The sequence below is a fragment of the Nuphar pumila genome, chromosome 13 (genome assembly GCF_984573655.1).
Source record: "Nuphar pumila chromosome 13, dmNupPumi1.hap1.1, whole genome shotgun sequence".
NCBI classification, from domain to species: Eukaryota; Viridiplantae; Streptophyta; class Magnoliopsida; order Nymphaeales; family Nymphaeaceae; genus Nuphar; species Nuphar pumila.
In genome coordinates, this window is record NC_143261.1 from 91,729,778 (window position 1) to 91,750,802 (window position 21,025).

Below are 21,025 nucleotides of genomic sequence, written 5' to 3' on the forward strand. Positions count from 1 at the left end.
TTGGATTTAAAATCCTAGAAAATACTTTATTTGATCGTTAACTTGTTCGTGTTAAATCATTGAAAAGATCAGTAACTAAACTTGAAGCGGAAGCGTACCTGAATTCATTGGTGCTTCAATAGATCTTTCATGGATTTGATCCTCCATAACTTCTATACGTGACCTTTTCTTTTTCTCTAAACTTGCTGGAAGAGGGACAATTTTCTTTCTTTATGAGGAGGCAAAAGAGAACCACCACTATATATGATTTTGGAGATCATAACTTAATTGTAATCACCTTAAAGTATATTTTTAATTTAGTTCATCATAAAATAGAAAATTAATAAATGAAAACATATGATGTCTTTACACATAATATAATCATACCATATAAGATATCATATGGCCAAACGGCTTGTGAACACTTTATATAGGCCTTAACCTTAAACAACATATAATCTGTGATTAAATATATGAATAGCTCTGTAAATCATCGGTCTGAGATAATGATTCTAAAAAAGCTTGAAATCTCATATTCAAGTGATTTTTGAATCATTCTGAATAAAAAAGCATGGGGATTTGAAAGCATTCTGATTCCAGTTGAGAGGCCAAACGTACCCTTAGAATCATCCACTTGGGACCTGTTGATGACTTGGCACAACTCTTTACAGTGATCTTCACTTTTGCTCTAGGGACATCTTCAGCATGTTCAGTGATCTTCACTTTAGTTATCTACGTGTCGAACACAATCATGTTCTCTATTGTCTCACGAGGCTGGATATCTTTTAGAAGGGTCATATTAAGAAAGACAAACCACCTGAATGGTTCCCAGACCTAATTCACACTAAGTGATTTCTTTGTAACTTGGTCAGGTCTGCCTAACCCCAACTTGCCAATAAAAAAAAGAAGAAAAAAAAACGGTCTGAATCGACTCATTCAGATCGAATCGGCCCAAGGATGATTCAATAGGGGCGGGTTTAAATTCATTTTTAATGTTTTAAAAAGGATTTGCAATTTTTTTTTAACAATTTTTAAATTTTTAATGACACATTTCATCTGAGGGTAAAAAATGGCTGATTCGAATTGATTCAAAGTTTTTCATTTTTTTTAATAAACCGATTCACCTAGTGAACCTATTATAACAACAATGTAACCAAGAAGTCTTCAAAGCCAATGGGGGTAAGAGGAAGAAGTCAGGACATAAGCCTTCTTTGAAATAGTGGTTGCAAGTGACAGACGTGATCGATTTGATTGCAATATCGATTACTAAATCAATAACTTCTTTTAGGGTCTGAGACATTCGATTCAATGAATACTCTTAAGTGGCTTTTCCCTGAATAGTGGCAAGATTTCACGTGAAACCTGCTTCCCATGCTCTGCTGCACATATATTTTGCATCAAATAATGAAAAAAGACTCATTTTCATATGAAAATGTGCATGCTTTCCATGAGCACTCACATAGATGTGTCCAAGATGGTCAAAATAATAGGAATGTAGTAACCTTGGATTGTATTTTTTCAACGTAAAAATGTGTTTTTTTAAAGGTTGAAAAAGTCGGTAATTGTAGGTCATTAATTTTTCAGTCCCTAGATAGTTTAGTATATACCTTGAAAAACCATAATCCAACGGCTGATTTCTAGTAAACCAGACATGTAAATCACATTTAGAGGAAGTCAGATGTGCAAACAAAAAAAAAAGAGAAAAAAAAGGTTTTTCAATAAGGGGTTTGGTATTGGAGCAAGCATTATCCCTTTTTTTAATACCTCATATTAAAATATGAAAAATGCTATAGGACCCCTTGGGGGTCTGGTATTTGCTGACCACCTGTCAACTTGCGCCAGGTGGAAGGTTTCTACTGGTGAAACCCATTCTACCTGTAGTAGGTTTCATAGAAAAACACACACTCTCTCTCTCTCCCAAACATTTAATAAAATGGTTTAAAAATTTATAGAACGGAAAAGTGATAGGTGCTTGAACGTTAGGTACATACACAGTCTTGAACATGCTGACCGTCCATTACGACCAGCATTAAAAAAAAAAAATTAACTGCCCGAATGAGCAATAACAATGACAAAATTCTCCACTATTAATCTTTAGTGGCGATTCTTGTCGCCGCTATTGATCTTTAGCGATGACTTTTGTCGCTGTTATTACTTGTTTAGAGTAAAAACTTGTTTTTAACTCAGATCATCAATCAAGAGTGAGATGGACAAACAACACGATCAAGTACATGTTAAATACCTAATGTTCAAGCACCTAGGCGCACACTTAAATGCTTTTCTATAAGGCCAATCCACCCGGCAAGTTTGCTACTCAGGTTTAGAAGAACCCAACCCGACCTGACCCACCCTGAAACCAGCACGATAAGACGAGGCAGAACTGAACCCGACAAGGGTTACTGGGTCAGGCCCCTAGAACCCTAACTGGCATTGGTCAGCCAGGTGTCCAACCTCCCTAAAAGCAGAAACATATCCGGCTCGGCTACAAATCCATTGGTCTAATGTCCAGGCCAAGTGGCGTTCGGATGTACCCATTTATCCAGACAAACAAGACAATGTGGGGTATTCTATTATGGAAAAAAATTATGCAATTTCCCTGCTTATCCTGTTTATCAGGATAATTGTGAGGGGTTTGGTGAAGTAGCTTTGTTTCTGCATTTCAAAACCAGCAGCGATGAAAGGCCGAATGGTTCGCGCGGTGCCCGTGGATCGAACCCCGTCGCCTTCCAACCCTCGCTAACACAACAACACACACACAAAGACATGAAAGAAATTCAACATTACCACTCATAAAAATCAACAAAATGTTGAACCCATAAACTGAACAAGAGCAAAGTCAAAACAAATAAAGAAAGCAGAAAAGAAAAAGAACATCAGACAGATAAAACGGGCTCACACCGGAGCCGCTTGCCCAGATTGCGGCAAAAAAGAGGTAGCATCATCAAGAGGGAGCGGAAGATCACTAAGATGCATACGCAAGATCGCATAAACATCTACCAAGATTTTATGCACCAGGTTTTGAATGTTAACCGAAATTTGACGAAAATGAAAATCGTTTCGTGCCATCCAAACAAACCACCAAGAAGTAAGCAACCACGTTCACCAGATGAACCTCCACTTTGTGCTGCGCCTAATACAAACCGGGCCCAAGATTAGATATAGCACAAAAGACTCTTCAATAATAAACACTTCTGGATGCCTCTAGGTCCTGCTAAAGAGTTCCACAAATATTGGGCAAGACCAAAACAAGTGAAATGTAAATTTTTCTGCAGCTTGACAAAGCACGTACCCAATTCGGGAGTTGAATGGCCAATTTCTTTAAATTAGTGTGGGTCTGGATCCTATCATACAAAATTAACCATGTCAGGACTCGAGAAGGAGAAGAATGATCCTTCGCTTAAAGTACATCCTCGGGCAACCAATCAGCCTCCAAGGAGAGCAACCATCTATAAACTTTTTTGATGAGGAACTCTTCGCTTGACGCCAGCACCCACTGCAACCTTATCAAAATTTTTAAAGTCCTCGGAATAGTCTTTAAAACAAACTAAAGCCCTCTACCACGATTTACCCATGTGCCAGAGCCCCAAACCAGGAGCTCCATATTTAGCAAGAGAGAGAGAGAGAGAGAGAGAGAAGACCAAGAAGAAAAAGAGGGAAAGGAAACGGAAGAGGGGAGGATGGTGCTGTGGGAGATCACGGCGGGGACGGCCTACTTCTTGGGGTTGAAGAGGACCTATCGACTCGCTCTTACGATCCAACGCCGTCTCCTTGGAGATAACCACCCTCAGCTTCACGATTTCCTTCACAGGTTCCATTCTTTCCCTCTCTCTCTCTTGTTGGGTTTCTTCATTGATCCGTTTTTGGCTTTTTTGTTCTTCTGTTAGTTTCAGTTTTTTGTTAATAATTACATTCTTCTTGTTTTTCTTCTTCTTTTCCTTTTTCCTTTCGAAAGTATTGGTCTGGGATATTCAATTTCTTGAGGCATATTATTTACGTGAACTTCTCATCCTTTTTGGTTTTTCTTTTGTGGGATTTTTGGGACTAACACGAAATCATGAGTTGGGTTCATTGTTCACTCGTGGTTTGATGATCTTGTTTATTAGTACCATCTGATTTAGATAATGATCTCTCTCTCTCTTGCGTGATCTTTGTGAACAAACGAACTTGTTGATTTCCATTTGCTCCTCTGCAATTCGATATAGTGCTCCAAAGAAAAATGGTGTCTAGATGTGCTGTAGTTTATAAATCCGAGCACGTATTGACTTTCTATCACTCCAAGTAAGTGTTTCTTCCATAGCAATTGGAGGGGTTTCAGAGGTGACTCACTCTCCCTCGCTATGCAGTCTCCAATGCAGAAGGGTTTCTCCAAGATTCTACCTTGTCTTTGACCGTTAACCTATGCTGTGCCAGAGGAAAGACCCACTTGATTGTTTTGAAGTTAGCTTGATTGGGTTAATCGTATAGGCATGAAGTTACTAACATCGAAGGAGGATGCTGCAGATACTTTTGAGATGGTGAACATTGGGATCTCTCTGATTCCATAAGGAAATAAACCAAACAGGGGAAGTTATGAGAGAAATGTTCTTACTCTTCGACATGAGAGCACAAAGCAGCTGACTGCTTTACATAAATTCTGTAAAGTTACAGCATCTTTTCCTTATGTGATACAAGAAAAGAGATTTGAAATACAGTTATCGCTTAGACATCTCCTTTTGTCCTCCAGCTGATCCAATAATCTCTGCATATCTTCTGCTCAATTCAAAAGGTTCTTAACTGTTACTGGATGAAAGATTATCTCAAAGCCTTATCTTTGTTGCCAGCTATGGTGAAATGCACATGACATCCTTTGAATGAGATTCAGACATATCGTTCTCAACATTTGCGTACAAAGTTCATATGACAGCAAGATATTTTGAATAAAGCATTTTTTATGACAATGATGCTTACACCTTGCTTGCTTCAAGAGCATTCATCATTTGTGGTACAGAGGATGGAAAAAATGGTCTAGAAGTCTACTTGGAAAAGATGGCATATTGCTATGTTTTGCTGAAATCCTTCTTGAATGTCCACATAACTTGATTTCCAAGTAAAATTTGAGCTTATTTAGCGAGGATCCATTGCCAAATGGTCTTTTTGGATCTGAAGATGTCATATCTGATTGTTTAACTGAGTTGTTAAAATGTGCAGATCTTCCTTCAATTCTTTTTGAAGGAAATATGATGCACATCAATACAAATCACTGATAGATGTTGCACTTGGTAACACTGATAGAGTTTGAATCATAGCTATTTTGTCCACAATCAACTCTTACTAATTTTAGTGACTATTATTTTTATGCTTTTGAGTCCATTGAGCTTTGTTTTTGTTGGATCACCTATTTGATTTGACTTGACAGTGCATTGTTGTCTCGGTATTGATTTGTTTAGTCTCAAGTTGCTTGTTGAGTTAGGTTACATGGGTGAAATGCCTCACTAACTCGTTGCTTCACTAATTTGGGGCTTCCTTTATCTGAATAATTATGCATTTCCTTCAAGTGAGACATTCATCTTCCTAGTCATGGAGATTTTCTAGTTTCTACACAAAGGAAATCAAGGATTTCTTGCTTTTATTTTCTACTTCCATAAAAGAGAATAAGGAAAGTTTGATAAAAGCAGCACATGACACTTTGAGAGTCCATTATTTTATAGAGCATTCAATAGAAGCGACTACTAATCTTTTTGAACTCTGTGAGGTCCTTTGCTTTCTAGGATCTTATGTCAAAAGGCCTGAAGTTGCTCTTGTAACTGTCTACCTCTTTTCCCTTAGGTACATTTGGGCTTTGTTTGGGACTTGATTGAGTTCATGAACTTATGTCTTTTATAGTGAAATAACTAGACTTAATATACCTGGTTGCATTTATGTGATGCCAAAACATAGCCTTAGATATCTAAGAAGTCCCCATTAACAGTTTCCTATTATAATTCTTTGGAGTTTTCTTCCTTAGTGTTTTGCTGCTGTTTATGCAGCGTATTGAGGTTTCTACCCTGAGACAACGTTTGGCTCATGCTAAGAGGGTCTTACCTAAACACGTTGGACACTTTAGCAGCCCTTATGAGGACTGCTATTAGATGTCAATCTATGTCACAGGGACTCGGCCAACTGGGTGCTGCACCCGCGTCGACGTGGGTGTGGCACCCAGTGCGGTCAACCTGACCCTGGGTGCCGCACCCAGGGTCATTTATGTCCAACTTTTGGACTTTATATATATATATATATATATATATATATATATATATATATATATATATATATATATATATATATATATATATATATTTGCCGCACCCCCGCACCCGCAATGGTTACTGGGTTTCTAAAGTTAGGCTGATATTTTTATTTGTGGTCCTTTTTTATGACCATGTGTTTTCTTAGGTAGCTTGAGCAATGAGCATTTGACTGGTAGCTACTAAAGTCATGGTTTCAACAGGTATCAAGGACTTGATGTGCTGGAGTAGGTCAATTTAAACTATAGAGGCCCAATCTATTGGGTGCAAAAGGTTTTTGTCATGCCCATGCCCAAAATGTATAACTAGATGACTATGATGTGAATCATTAAGCTAAGTTTGAACTGTTTGTTAATTGTCATATATATATATATATATATATATATATATATATATATATATATATATATATATATATATATATATATATATATATAGAGAGAGAGAGAGAGAGAGAGAGAGAGAGTCAAATCCCATTTCGAGGATGGGCACCTCCATTCTTTCCTTAAGCAAGCCGTCCTCTAGTGTGAACCTAGTTACCACTAGAACCCACCCCAAGTTTGACCCATGATCCATTATTGGCACTTGGTAACTATTGACAATAGTCTCCAGACTATTACATGAATTTACAAAGGACAAAACCTCACCTAGCCCATGACTACCCAAACCATATCAACCCTCCTAGTTCACAACCATGCAGAGTAGTATCATTCCTCCACCCTTGAAAATGCACCTTGCCCTCAAGGTGTGAAATATGCACATAACCGAGTTCGTCCGATGCGGTCCATGGGAAGGATGACTCCGTGCCTATGTCACCTGGGTAGGGGTACGGAGGAATGTACAACACGACAATTCCAAAAAATGTGGGTACAGGGACACAACTATATGTGTGTGTGTGTGTGGGTGGGGGGTAGATAACATTTTTAAATAAAACGAGGAGGAGGAGCCGCTGCTGCTCTCTCTCTATGCGAAGAAGAGCGAGGAGGAGGTGGGGACCCCATACCCACTGCCTCTCTCCCTCTGTATACGAAGGAGAACAAGCAAGAGAAGAAGAAGACAAAGAAGCAAGGAGGTAGGTACCTCTCTCTCTTTTCTTTCTCTCTTCTCTTGCTCCTAACCTTTTTCTTCCTCTTTCTCCCCCCTTGTTCTTCTCCTTCTTCTCCCGCTGGTTATGGTGCACAGGGCGCGCGCGCGCGCGCGAGAGAGAGAGAGAGAGAGAGAGAGAGAGAGAGAGAGAGAGAGAGAGAGAGAGAGAGAGATCCCAATAGGACCTGACCCAGGCCCAACACGAACCCATACCGCACCCGGTATCAGTACCCATGTCGGGTCATGTCGACACGGGTACATGGGGCCTTTTCCTGTGTCCAGGTAACATAGCTCCATGCTCTTCATGCTCCTAATTGCTTGCCTCCAAATAAGGATATGCAGAAGTGGGAAAATAGGCCTGAAACTTGACATAGTAGAGAATCACATGGTGACATCCCATAATGTTTCTCAAGAGTTCCTTCAGCAAATTCAATAAAGTGACTTCTGCTTGTAACTAATAGTCCTCTAAATTCACTGATAGATTGCCATAAAATGTCTCTTCTAGGTTGGGTATTCATCTCACTAATGAGATGAGGTACCTTTGAGAGCTCAATTTCCAAGATGTCTGGCCTATTCTCATGATAACTTGCTCTAAGAGAAATAATATTTGAACATGGAACCTTGACTTAACCTTTCATCCCCCCACAACTTCCCCTCCCAGTTTGTGCTTAGCACATTTGCAGTTAGCCACTACGTCTCCATGAAGAGTGATAAAACCTTCTTCTATGAGGGTACCTTGGAGATAATGAAGGTGAACCCCAGCTGAGCTGTGCTTCGCCATCTCCTTCAACAGCTGTGTAATCTGAATGGAGGGCCCTCTGAGTGGCATTCTCTCTGTTGTTAGGTCTCCTGCAGCCCCCACTGGATTTGCTTCATTGCTGCTTGGTTCATTTTCTGATGGAAAAACTGATGAGCAAGATTTGGTCACATGATAGTGCGCAAACCTGTGAAAATAGTGAGCTTGTTTTTTGCCATTTATACTGTTGCTCTATGTCTATAGATTCAGGGACAAAAGTCTTGCTACAATTCTGCATGTTATTCAGCAATGCTTCTAGCAGTTTTGTTGAAATTTCTTCACTCATGGCCCTTGGTTCAGCGCAAGGTTGTAAGTATCGTATCGTTACCCGTATCGGTCGGGCCAAAAGTAACACCTTATCGTATCTTAAATTTTTATTAATTTTTTTTTTCAAAAAACAAGAAAAATCAGAAAAAAATTAACAAAAATTATAAAAAAATCATATCATATGAAACAATGATGAATTGCACAAAATACAGCAATAAAATCATACGAAGCATTTATGTCTCCATGAGCTGCATAAGACATCATCAAACATCAATTAATATAGAATCATAGATAATATAGCATGCATATCTCACAAGAACAATGCAAAATATTATATATCTTGCAATTAAGAACATGCCACAAGACTCATACTTTCATACTATATAAAAAAAATATGACAATAGTTGCACTCGATTTTCAATCAGTTTCCACTCATTACGCTTACACCCTTCGCTACCGCTTCCTTTACCTAGGAATGGAAAGGACTATCTCTTCCAATAGTATGGAAGCCAAGCCAGTTCCACAAATCTTGATTTGGAATAGCTAATCTATTGATAGGAATACCTAATCCACTCCTTTTTTCTTTCTTGATTCGGACCTTGGGCCTTTTTTTTGGTTTTGCGAATGCATTTTCTCTTTTTTTCGACCGCAATTTTGATCGGAAATTTGGCCCTCTTTCCCATTTATGACCGTTAATCCGACATTTCCGTAGTTATTTTCTGCTTTTGCAGACCATAACGAGTGACTAAGATTGGCTACCTAATGAGCTTATCGCTACTCGCTTACCAACTATCATCATTTCCCATGATTGTCATCGTTGCGCTATGAGGTCATCAAATTTCTTTCGAAATTCTTGCAAATCGGATTAGACACACTCAATTGCAAATCGGATTACCAACTATGTTGGCACAAAAGTAGTTGACGAATAAGGAGACAAATCAACTTTTGCTAGAATGACATGGAAAACGAGGTGACAACTCTCCAAGATCTAGAGGCTTCCAAGTTTTGATACCATGTAAGGAAATGAGGATCTTTAACGAAAGTGCAAATGCTTGTAATAAGTGTCTATTAAAGACACTTTAATTATAACCCATAAAAGGATATAAATGAAAGAACTAAAAAAAATAATAATAATAAACTTTATTTCGTTCACATAAAATGCTTAAGAAGCATTGTTACACGGAGAGGGGAGTCACCCCTATTTATATACAATGAGAGAGGGAGAAAGAGGAGCTTTTATAGGGCTCTAGGGAGTCGTTGGAGCAACTCCAACTGCTCTAATTGCAGCCGTTGGACTACCTCGTTGGACTAGCTCCAACGGCTATCAAAACTAGTCAATTCTTGACTAGTTTTGAGTCTAGTTCAATATGAACTGGACAAACCTAAAAATACAGAAATAAAGAGAAAAGAAAAAGAAAAAGAAAAATAAATAAAAATAATTATATATTAAAATATATTGTATTATATATAGTTATATTTATGTGTATATACACTTTTTAACAACATACACAAGTCTAACTAAGAGACAATACAAGAGCACTAAGGCACTACACAAGCACTAAGTGCATACAAGGCATTAAAGAATTAAAAGGAACACAAGAATATAAAAAATATACATTTTATTAAGCATGAATGCTTAAGAAAAGCATTAGAGAATGAAGGGGGACAAAGCCACACAAGAGACAGTCTAGTCAACTCTATGTTGACTAATAAAAAAAAACTCAACAATTCTATTTGGTATTTGATGAAATAGTCCATATAAAAACAGAAAAGGACAAAAAGAAAAGAATAAAGTAAAAGTACTAATGTGCTCCTAATGGGCACTTCCTATTACAATACTTGTGAAATGACAAAAATAACCCTGAAACGTATTACCTATTACATCATTATAAATAGAATATATATATATATATATATATAACTCAACAGATCCCGGCTCTGATACTAATTGATTGCACTCTTTTTGAATGCTATTAGAAATGGTGACTTAGGTGATGGTGTGCATAAGGAGAGAGAGAGAGAGAGAGAGAGAGAGAGAGAGAGAGAGAGAGAGAGAGAGAGAGAGAGAGAGAGAGAGAGAGAGAGTCATTTCAAGGATGGGCATCTCCATTCTTTCTTTAAGCAAGCCGTCCCCTAACTATTACAACCCTACTCATATTTATATCCTAATCACTTCATCTAGTGTGGACCTAGTTACCACTAGAACCCACCCCAAGTTTGACCCATGATCCATTATTGGCCTTTAGTAACTATTGACAATGGTCTCCAAACTATTACATGAATTTACAAAGGACAAATCTCACTTAGCCCATGACTACCCAAACCACATCAACCCTCCTAGTTCACGACCATGCAGAGTCTTATTAGGTACCTTTAGAAAAGCTGTATGTGGTTACTACTTACTACAAGCTTCAAGAGCTTGGTTTGGTAATACAAATGCCATGCTCTGCCAAGCTGAATCCTCAAGTGAAACTTGTATTCTCTCCACATGCATCTTTTTAGTCATTGAAGATGATTAGATGGAGATTGATTATTCTTCCAAGGGATGTTTGTTATTGATTTCATTGGTTGATGGTATTTAGCCAGTAGAAGATTCAAACAACTTCATGTAAAGTTTTGCACACATGATCAGGGGTGAACATTGGGCCTGGCTCATATGAAAAATACATAGGCCCAAGGCCCTGCCCTGTTAAGTCGGTCGGGCCTAAAGGGCCCGGCCTGAGCCCCATCATAACTGAGACAGGCCGGGCTCAGTCCTGGATGTATCAGCCCCTTATTGGGCTGGGCTGGGCTGGCGTGATGCCCACCCCTACACATGATGAACAGACTCTTGACAGATGTAAACAATATTTTTTGTTCATATTGGTGCCCTTGTGTTGTCTATGTTGTCTCAATCGAGGATTCAGTTTTTTTTTGCCCATTTCTGATCAGCTGCATGGTGCTATTTATATTATCCATTATAATATTTTGTTGTCTCATTGATTGCTAATTTTTTCTTCTTGTTTGCATATACTTATTCAGATTTCACAAGAGATTGTTGATAGTCGGTCTTCTACTAACTGCTGTATCTTGTTCCCCAATCACCTCCTCCTTTTTCTCCTTTAAAAAGGATTTTCTTTGTGTTGTTCTTTTTGTTCTTGTGCTTGCATGCATGAATTTGGTTGGCTTGGCTGTAATAGTGAAGTTTTATGGCTACATTTTCATACTCTTTGAAACTTCTAGCTTATTGAACTGTTTTGAGACACACCAGAAAGTATTTCCCTTTAAACTCTTACATTTATTTGTTAGAGATTGATTTGGATATTTTAACTGTGTATTTACATCATTGCTACCATATTTCCCTCGTGTTCTTTGGCCAATTCCTGTGTGATGCCTTGACATTCATCCTTTGCCTGGTCTGTTTGTCAAATATTTAGTTGTTGGTAACTGCATTTTGAGTTCTTCACCTGGCATGCATTTCTTGCAACTGATAGACTCTTAATGATTCTCAAGCAAACCGTGATGGGGATTTCATCAGTGATAAGTATTATCTTGCCTTAACGTAAGTGGAAGACCTTTAATCAGTCAGTTCATGACAAATGCTGTTTTTTTTTAAATCTATTTTTTGAGTTGACCTTCTGTTTTCTGTCAGAACCAGTTGCAAGATTGTGTTTACATGCATTAAAATGAAAGTTAAATTGGATTAATTCTGTACTTTGATTTTTTCAGAATTTATGTATAAGAAAGAGGATCACCTACAGCCTGCAAGAGTGAAAAAGATGCATACTGATCAATCTAGTTTTTAACTACCATCATGCATCTTCCTGTTATGTCCTAACCCTTCCGTTATAATGGTGTGCTCATTCCCTCTTTCTCCTTTTGTTTAGTTTTCTGCTTGTCATTTCTGGTGTTGCTTCTTTTCCTAAAAGGTTGGTTCTTGGTTCTCATCATTCATAGCCTGCTTACCACCTCCTAGCTGGTAGTAGCTATCTTCTACTTCTTGTTAGCCTTTTGATATAGAATATTTATATCTAGCATTTCTTCAGGCGGACTCGGGCTGTTTTTGATGTGGCTCTGAGTGTACACCAGAACATTCAGCAAAGGGACATAGAGGTTGGGCGGAGTGTCGGCAACTGTATTCTTCGATGGCTTGATCACATGAAACCATCTGCCCAAATTCGAGGTGAAACTACTCTGCTGAACTCCCAACCTAGGGCAGCAAAGCTCATCAAAGATTCCCAGCAATCTATGGCCACCCACCGGAGGATCACAGGTCAAGATTTCGATGGGCGCATGTTTGAATCTCCCTTGAGCATAAGGCTTCCAAAGTCATCTCCAACCCTAGGGATGATTCTGCGCCCGCAGAAGGCTGCTGGCAGCTCGAGCAACTATCATCGGCACATCCATGTCCGCTCAGAACCACATGCGTGGAGTGGGAGGTCTGGTCAGGGTCAGCTGGCCTCTTTGAGATTTGAGGCCACTGCCTAGGGCCTCAAATGAAAACAATATAATGCTTATATTTCATATGCTGAGCGCCTCCAATGAACAAAAAAGATGGAGAAATATGGGCTTCCAATGAAGTGTGCCTAGGGCCTCAACTTCTCTTGAGCCGCCCCTGGGTCTGGTGTCGTGTTTCAGAGGGATATTTCACAGTGGATGCAATAGTGACATGGGTAATGGAAGCACATTTTCTTTTACAGCCCATTTGTTGCTTTGGTGTAAGTCCTGCTTTGCTTTTGCTAGTTTTTTAGCAATGGAGAGTGGACATGGTAAGGAAATTCCAGAATAGAGGTTGGTAGTTGCTTTAGTGTGACTGAACCATTCTCCATGAAATCTTGTTAATAAAAAGAATAATCTCTTGTAATTCTAACTCACCACAAGTTTCCTCCTAGTATTTTGTAGTAAATGTAGGAAACCTGGAGATGCTGATAAATCTAGTTTCGGTCTTTTAAATTCTATATAGAAATTTTAACTCGATTGAGAAATGCTATTGTCAGTGTGGTTCTTTGGTTCATATGTAGTGGTGTAATGGGTTGTAGCAGTGTTGTCAGAGTCGGTCACTTAATTGAATCGATTTTCTGAAAAAAAAAGCCTAGATTACTCCAAAGTGAATTGTTGTGAATTGATTAACTTGAACAAATTTTAAAAATTCAAAAGAATCAGAAAGCTAGAGAAAATTATATATAGTCCAATTCAGGCTGTATTGGGCCCCATACAGCTGAATCTGGCTTGAATAGGCCCCTCCATGGATTCGGAAAAGGGCTGATTTTAATTGTCTAATTCAGGCCGTTTTGATTCCATTTTGATAGCAACGTTTTTTAGTACAAGGGATTGAGCTCAAAGTTGTGGTTGTAATAGCAAATTTCAATCCCTAGTGAAACTATGCAAGAATGTCTGGTCAAACAGAATGGAGTGTTATACATTTGCTGATTTGAACAAAACACCCTTATAAAGGTGATATTATTGCAATTATCTATAATGGACATACTTAGGTTATACAGTAACCCATTCAGATATGGGAAAATGATTATACTATACCACAAAAAAATTACACATTTTTTGAAATCCACCTCATGTTCAAATTCTCAAATGTCTGATTTTTTTTACGAGCTTTTAACCATTTGTACAAGTAAACCTCTTGAGGTTCGTGCGGTATACTCATGGTATTGTAAACTCTCACTGAAATGTAGATCCACACTCATGGTATTGTAAACTCTCACTGAAATGTAGATCCACATGTTTTTTTTTTGCTAACTTTAAGAAGTTCACATAACCAAATTTGCGAACCTCATGTAACCGAATCATCCATAATTTTACAAATGTCGACTAAATTTACATATATATAATATGACATTCGTGAAATACTGTGTGAATCTCTTATCAGTAACTGATACTCAAGAGATCCACAAATATGTGATGATCTACATATATAACTTGCTGCAAATTTTCATAAAGTTCACACTTTGAAATTACCATAAATAATGTATTAAATTCACATATATATATATATATATATATATATATATATATATATATATATATATATATATATAGAGAGAGAGAGAGAGAGAGAGAGAGAGAGAGAGAGAGATTTGGCGTATCCGTGCAAACCTCCTTTCAGTAAATGATCCTTGAGGGGGTGTTTGGGGGTGCGCCCTCTTTGGTGGAAACACTTGGCGTGGAAACAGAATTGGACCCCCCCACGGGAACCATTTCCACAAAAAAACCCACCTCCAGAGTGTATTTTGGCATGCCCGTATGCACGCCCCTAGATGCATTTCCTTGGAAAACAGACATTTTCCGTGACACACAAACGTGGCCTAAAAAGATTTGCAAATTATGTTGTTGTTTCAGTAATTGAATTCCTGCATGTCATTTCCGTTGAGATATTGTACCAATCGATGTTGTTGAAGAAGACAAAAGGAAAGGAGAGATCCATTCTTTCTGCATTGTGTACGAAACATGAAGATGGGCACCGGGTTGTTTTGAGAGAGACAACTCAGCCGAGTTGAAAAATAGAAAAAGACAAGACTGCTGTATTTTAAGTCGAATGGATTGGATCGTACTGGTTTAGTTGAGTCAATCGTGTGGCTCACGCACACAACCATGTTAACCAAGATGATAATATCGACTCGACGCCTTGGTTTACTTGACCGAGTCAGTCGTGCTTAAGTCATTGGCCATGGCTTTGGGAAGGCTTGACATGATTCGGTGGGTTTCTGTCCTTGTGGGGAGGGATGCAAACAGTTGGGTTTTCTGATCCCAAAATAAATTGGGAGAGTTGGATCGGTTCGGATTCGGGACACCTAAATTTTGTAAAAGCCTCTTTCTGAATCCGACCCCTTTGCAACCCTGAGGGGTCTCGCAAGGTTTACCTAGCCAACATGTTAGCCCAGGTTGAGATGGGGAGTCGACTGGGGTCCTGTTCTTGACATGCGCTTTAGTGCTAATGTGATTAGAGGTGGGCAACAACAGCCTAGTAGACCTGCGGGCCAGCCCGCTATGGGCCAGGCTTGAGTCTTTATTTTGGACCGTGCCTCAGCATGAACCGAGCTTCTGGCTTAGCCAATTTCAGGTCAACACGGGCTAGCTCGACCCAGCCTAAGAGAGTGAGAGAGAGCCATCCAACTAAAGGTTCAAAATCTACAGCCATATATATATATATAGATCCAATCAAAGGTTCAAAATCTACAACCAATGATGATGATAAGGCTGCTCTTATTCTCCAATGTTTGAGTGTTTTGGGTACATTTTTCCTAAAGTATTGGATCCCGCTTACTTTTCCTGAACCCAATGGTAGAATATCCACACCGTCCTTGGACAAATACTATCGGATGCAGCCCAATTGAAGCCGCATCCTTCTTGGGCAGCTCATGATTCCAAAAAACCCATTTCAGCAACAAATCCAGACCCGGGAGGTTGGTTCGGTTCGGATTCATTTCTAGATAAATTGGACCCGTTGAGAAATCCGATCCGACTTGGTTAGTTGGTTGATTTAATTAGTCGGCTGAGTTGTGTGAAATGGTGGTGGTGGTTGAGGGTTTCACGTTGTGACGAAGGGAAGGGAAGGGAGAGGTGGGAGACGTGTTCTCACGTCCAAGTCTCAGATGTTCACGGGGTCGGCGGACGAGGGAGCGTTGAAAATGGAGAAGCGAGAAGAAGACCCATCGCCGAAACCCCCCCCACAAAACCAACCACCCAAAAACGTGTCCCCGAAGCCCTCGCTTCCAGAGCCAGAGAGAGCTCCGGATCAGAAGGATCTCCGTGTCGTCGTGGAACGAAGGAACTGCAGGAGGCTTATCTGTCGGTGTCCGGAAACGGTGGGGAAAGGGGAGGGAGAAAAAAAAGGAATCCTTGAAATCGGCTGGTCGAGGGAAAACGGAGTCTCGAGACAGGAAGGAATTCGAGAGGGAAAGGAGATAATCGAAGGAAAAACTCAGTTTTTTCCGATCGAAGAAGGAACTTTCCGAAGACCGGAGAAGGATTCCGTGTATAGATCATTAAAACAAGCGAGGATTGTTTGATCATGCAAAAAGGTTCGAGAGATCGGGGAAAATGTACGATTTTACTCTAGTATAGGCGGGAAATACGAGAGGAGAGGGGCGTGATCATGGATAGGATTTCGCGTATTGATCGTCAAAGAAACAGGCAAAGCATAGCGCAATCGGAGTGAGAAAAAAGAAAACACAAGAAAGCTGATATTTTCCCGCTTGTTCCAGGAAATTCTACAGGGAGAGGCCTAAACAAGGAGGCGCGAGAAATCCTAGAAATCCGGCACAAGGCGTGCAGAAAAAGGAGCTAGATAGAGGGGATTCCGGCGAGAGGGAAACCCTAACCCTGTAAGTCGGGAGTGGATCTCGTACGAGAAACAGGGGTTCGGGGTCGGGATCGATGAACGGGAAGGAGGCGGCGAAGCTGGACGACGAGCAGCTGGCGCAGCTCCGGGAGATCTTCCGGGCGTTCGACCGGAACAACGATGGGAGCCTAACACAGCTCGAGCTTGGCTCGCTGCTACGGTCGCTCGGGCTGAAGCCAAGCACGGAGCAGCTCGACGCCCTCATCCAGAAGGCGGACACCAACAACAACGGCCTCGTCGAGTTCTCTGAGTTCGTCGCCCTCGTCGCCCCCGAGCTCCTCCCGACCAAGTCCCCCTACACCGAGGAGCAGCTCCGCTCCCTCTTCCAGCTCTTCGACCGCGACGGCAACGGCTTCATCACGGCGGCCGAGCTCGCCCACTCTATGGCCCGCCTCGGCCACGCCCTCACCGTCGAGGAGCTCACCGGCATGATCAAGGAGGCCGACACCGACGGAGATGGCCGGATTAGCTTCCCGGAGTTCGCCAGGGCCATCACCTCCGCCTCTTTCGATAATTCCTGGACGTGATGGGGTCCTGCTCTTCTTCCTTCCCGCCTACTCCTTTCTGTATACCCTAGAAGAGGACGAAGAAGAAGATGACGATGATGAAGAAAACCAGGTTCTTCTTTTCTGCAGTTTTTCCCTCTTTCTTCCTCTGTTGATTTGTATAACTGCTCTGTGAATTCTGGGTTTGTTGGTAAAAGTTGTATAGCAAATCATCTTTTGCCCTCTCCCTCCAGAGACGTTTTCAATTGTTCTATGGAAGAGATGCGTGCGGTTGGCCGTCGTTGATTTCCCCATGTGGTTGGTTACTGTATGGCTGTAGCGTTTTCAATGTCGTCGCAGTGCCATGGTGCTAAAAAGGATTAGGCGTGGTTAGGTGATCGGTCCGAGTACCTTGCACACATAACACAGAAAATCAAGATAATTAACACGCATAACTTATCAATTGTGATTGTGTTATAATTCCCTTATAAGATAATAGTTGAAAAACTTAATGAAAATAGTGTCTTTGTAGTAATGACAGTCGTTTGTATATAGAAACGTTGATTAAATACGAGTTAAAATACTCTTTTGCAATCTAATAGTAACGAGCTTCTATTAGAGAAGGTGGTATTCTTAATCATTTGATGCTTTTATTTTTTTGTTTCTGTAACAAGATTCGTACAAGTACCTGATACTGGTAGGCTGGATACACATTGAGCTAATAAGGTGTACTGCGTACTAATGCAACTATGATATATTATAAACTCTAGTAATGATAGGGTGCTCCCGAGCACCTACTCCCACCCAATATAAACTTCAAATTTTCAAATTTTTTGAGCTTTTTTCGTTGATCAGACCTTATAGATATGATCTACAATCATGAAAACAAGTTTTGAATCATGTGATTATGGCATACATGTAGATTTTTTTAAGATCTTGAAAAATCAACAGCTCACAATACACCAAAATTTCATGACTTAAATAAAACCTATTTTTATGTCAAACATCTCTAAGGTCTGATTGAGAAGATGCAACCTACAACTATGATTTCTAGTATGTGGGAGTAGGTGCTCCTGGAGCACTGTAGCATTAGTATCCTCCAAGATTGTGCCCGTGCTGTATAAATGACCATCAAAATGCCTTGTCTATAGGGTGTCGTATGCAGTTGCAGCCCTAGATATGAGCATGGGATTGATTTGCTTTGTAACCAATAGCAAGCTGGGAAATGCTTAGGACCCATTCCATGAATCAAGACTTGGGCTGAACCGGTGTTTCCCTAAATATCAAAAAAACCTATCCGGTAGTGACGACTCGTGAAGTTGGAGTCTTGATGAATACTAAACCCACGGCTCGCATACTTTGCCGTGAGGTTGAAGGTGAGTATCTGCTGTTCATGACTGCCCTGTCTTGGCTCTCATAAAGAACTCGTTAGAGCCCACAAAATAAGCTTGGGAAGCTCAACATGAACAATAAGCGTTGGCTCGGCTCGGCTCGGCTCAGCTCAGCTCTTATAAGCTCATTAAGTAGTAATGAACATATTTGAGATATATCTTACATCATAGAATATATTGTAAAACAAATGATTGAATGTAAAAATCTTATTGCATTAAGCTATGAGACGATGTATTTTTTAATAATTCTATTACCTCCATATCTGAAATAATATATTTTTTGTAAACAGGCCAGCTCGACCTCCTTATGAGCTGGAACTCGGTTCAACTTGCCACAAGAATGAGCCAAGCTTGAACACTTAAGCTCAGCTCGTTCCGCTTTCAGTAACATTGGTAAGAACAATACCATTATGATCGATGGGTGAGTCTTAAAATCTTAAAACTACTTTAATGCATCATGGCTTTGTTAAAATAATGAAGAATTTCAGCAGACAGGCCCGATCTTGGTGAAAATCAGCTAAATCATTTAGATTTTTTTCAATTTATACTGATCTGAATGCGGATGCTTAGATGGATGTGTGGAAATACAATAAAAGATAAGATTCGGAAGGAGGAGATACGTAAGAAGGTAGGTGTTGCACCCATTGAAAATAAGATGCGAGAGAATCGTTTACGGTGGTTTGGACATATTCGGCGAAGGCCAAATGATGCTCCAGTTAGAAGGTTGGAGAAATGGGAAAATATATTAGTTAAAAGAGGTCGGGTTAGGCCTAGGAAGACTTGGATGGAGATGATAGGAAAGGATTTGAATGCTTTGAACCTCACCAAGGACATGGCATTGGATAGAAATGATTGGAGGAAAAGGATTCATGTGAAAGACCCAAAATGAATTTCTTTTTTGGTTCATATCGCTGACCCCAATTAGGTTAGCCACTTGGAACATAGGGTCTTTAACTGGTAAGTTGGTAGAGTTAGTAGATGTTATGTGTAGGAGAAAGATTGATATTTTATGTCTTCAAGAGACCAAATGGGTAGGTGAGAAAGCTAAAGTGATAGAACCTTGGGGATATAAGATTTGGTATACAGGAATAAATAGGAATAGGAATGGAGTAGGGATTGTTATGAGTCGTCAGTTTATAGATAATGTAGTTGAGGTCCGTAGGAAGGGTGATAGAATTTTACTTATTAAATTAGTATTAGGTACGGATATTATTAATATTATTAGTGTTTATGCACCTCAAGTAGGTTTAGATGATTCCATTAAGCATCAATTTTGGGAAGATTTAGATGGAGTAGTACAAGAGACATCTTATGGAGAAAAGCTTTTCATCGGCGGTGACCTTAATGGACATGTAAGCATTAGTAGGGATGGATTTGAGAATATCCATGGAGGCTATGGTATAGGAGAAAGAAATGAAAGTGGAGAAAGGATTTTAGATTTTTGTTTGTCCTATGATATGATCGTAGCAAACACTTGGTTTAGAAAGAGGGAGTCTCACCTAGTAACATTTAAAAGTGGGGTTAATACGAGTCAGATAGATTTTTTCCTACTTAGAAAGAGAGATAGGGGTTGTTGCATCGATTGTAAGGTTATACCAGGAGAAAGTGTAGCTACACAACATAGAGTCTTAATTTTAGATCTTAGAATTAGACAATACCGCAAAAGGGATAGACATAAGATAGATCCTAGAATTAAGTGGTGGGCACTGAAAGGAGCTAAACAAGGAATGTTTGTAGAGCAGGTAGTTAAGGAAGTTGATTGGTGTCTCGAGGAGGATTCAGAATCAATGTGGAATAAGATAGCGGGTGGTATGAGAAAAGTAGCTAAGGAGGTATTGGGTGAGTCTAAAGGCGGTGCACCACTAGGTAAGGATACATCATGGTGGAACGAGGATGTCAAATTAGCTATTAAGGTTAAAAGAGAGTGTTATAGAAATCTAAGTAAGAGTCGTGATAATGAGAATTTGGAGAAGTATATGATAGCAAAGAAGGAAGCTAAAAAAGTTGTTCGAAACGCGAGGGCTAAGGTATATAAGGAGGTTTATGACAAGTTGGATACCAAAGAAGGCGAGAAGGATATTTATAGGCTTGCAAAGATGAGAGATAGGAAATCGAAGGATTTGGGTATGGTTAGATGTATCAAAGATGAAACACAAAGGGTTTTAGTCAAAGATGAGGAGATTAAGGAGAGATGGAAAGATTATTTTGATAAGCTATTTAATGATAGTCATGCTCAAGATCTTGGAGACTTCTCCATTCCTTTTCATGAGATAAATCGTGACTTCATGCGCAAGATTCAAAAGAAAGAAATTGCAGAGGCTTTGAAGAAAATGAAATCAAGAAGGGCAGTTGGCCCAGATGGTATACCTATCGAGGCTTGGAAATGCTTGGGAGAGAAAGGTTTAGAATGGTTGACAAATCTT

At 39.8% G+C, this 21,025-nt stretch overlaps 2 protein-coding genes across 2 annotated transcripts; both read left to right on the forward strand.

Moving 5' to 3' along the window:
• The first annotated feature begins 3,566 nt into the window (after positions 1-3,566).
• LOC149819162 (uncharacterized) lies at positions 3,567-13,230 on the forward strand. Its single transcript, XM_089984515.1, has 2 exons — positions 3,567-3,787; positions 12,417-13,230. Exons 1-2 carry the CDS (start codon positions 3,657-3,659, stop codon positions 12,856-12,858), a joined length of 573 nt encoding a protein of 190 aa, XP_089840641.1. The 5' UTR covers positions 3,567-3,656; the 3' UTR covers positions 12,859-13,230.
• Positions 13,231-16,005: 2,775 nt separating this feature from the next.
• On the forward strand, positions 16,006-17,458 carry LOC149819163 (putative calcium-binding protein CML11). Its single transcript, XM_089984358.1, has one exon. It carries the CDS (start codon positions 16,762-16,764, stop codon positions 17,251-17,253), a length of 492 nt encoding a protein of 163 aa, XP_089840484.1. The 5' UTR covers positions 16,006-16,761; the 3' UTR covers positions 17,254-17,458.
• The last annotated feature ends 3,567 nt before the right edge of the window (positions 17,459-21,025 follow it).

Excerpts from the sequence above, each read along its gene's own strand:
- LOC149819163 (XM_089984358.1), top strand. The coding sequence starts at position 16,762 with ATGAACGGGAAGGAGGCGGCGAAGCTGGACGACGAGCAGCTGGCGCAG.
- LOC149819162 (XM_089984515.1), top strand. The coding sequence starts at position 3,657 with ATGGTGCTGTGGGAGATCACGGCGGGGACGGCCTACTTCTTGGGGTTG. Across the intron at positions 3,788-12,416 it reads CTTCACGATTTCCTTCACAG|GCGGACTCGGGCTGTTTTTG; the intron begins GTTCCATTCTTT and ends GCATTTCTTCAG.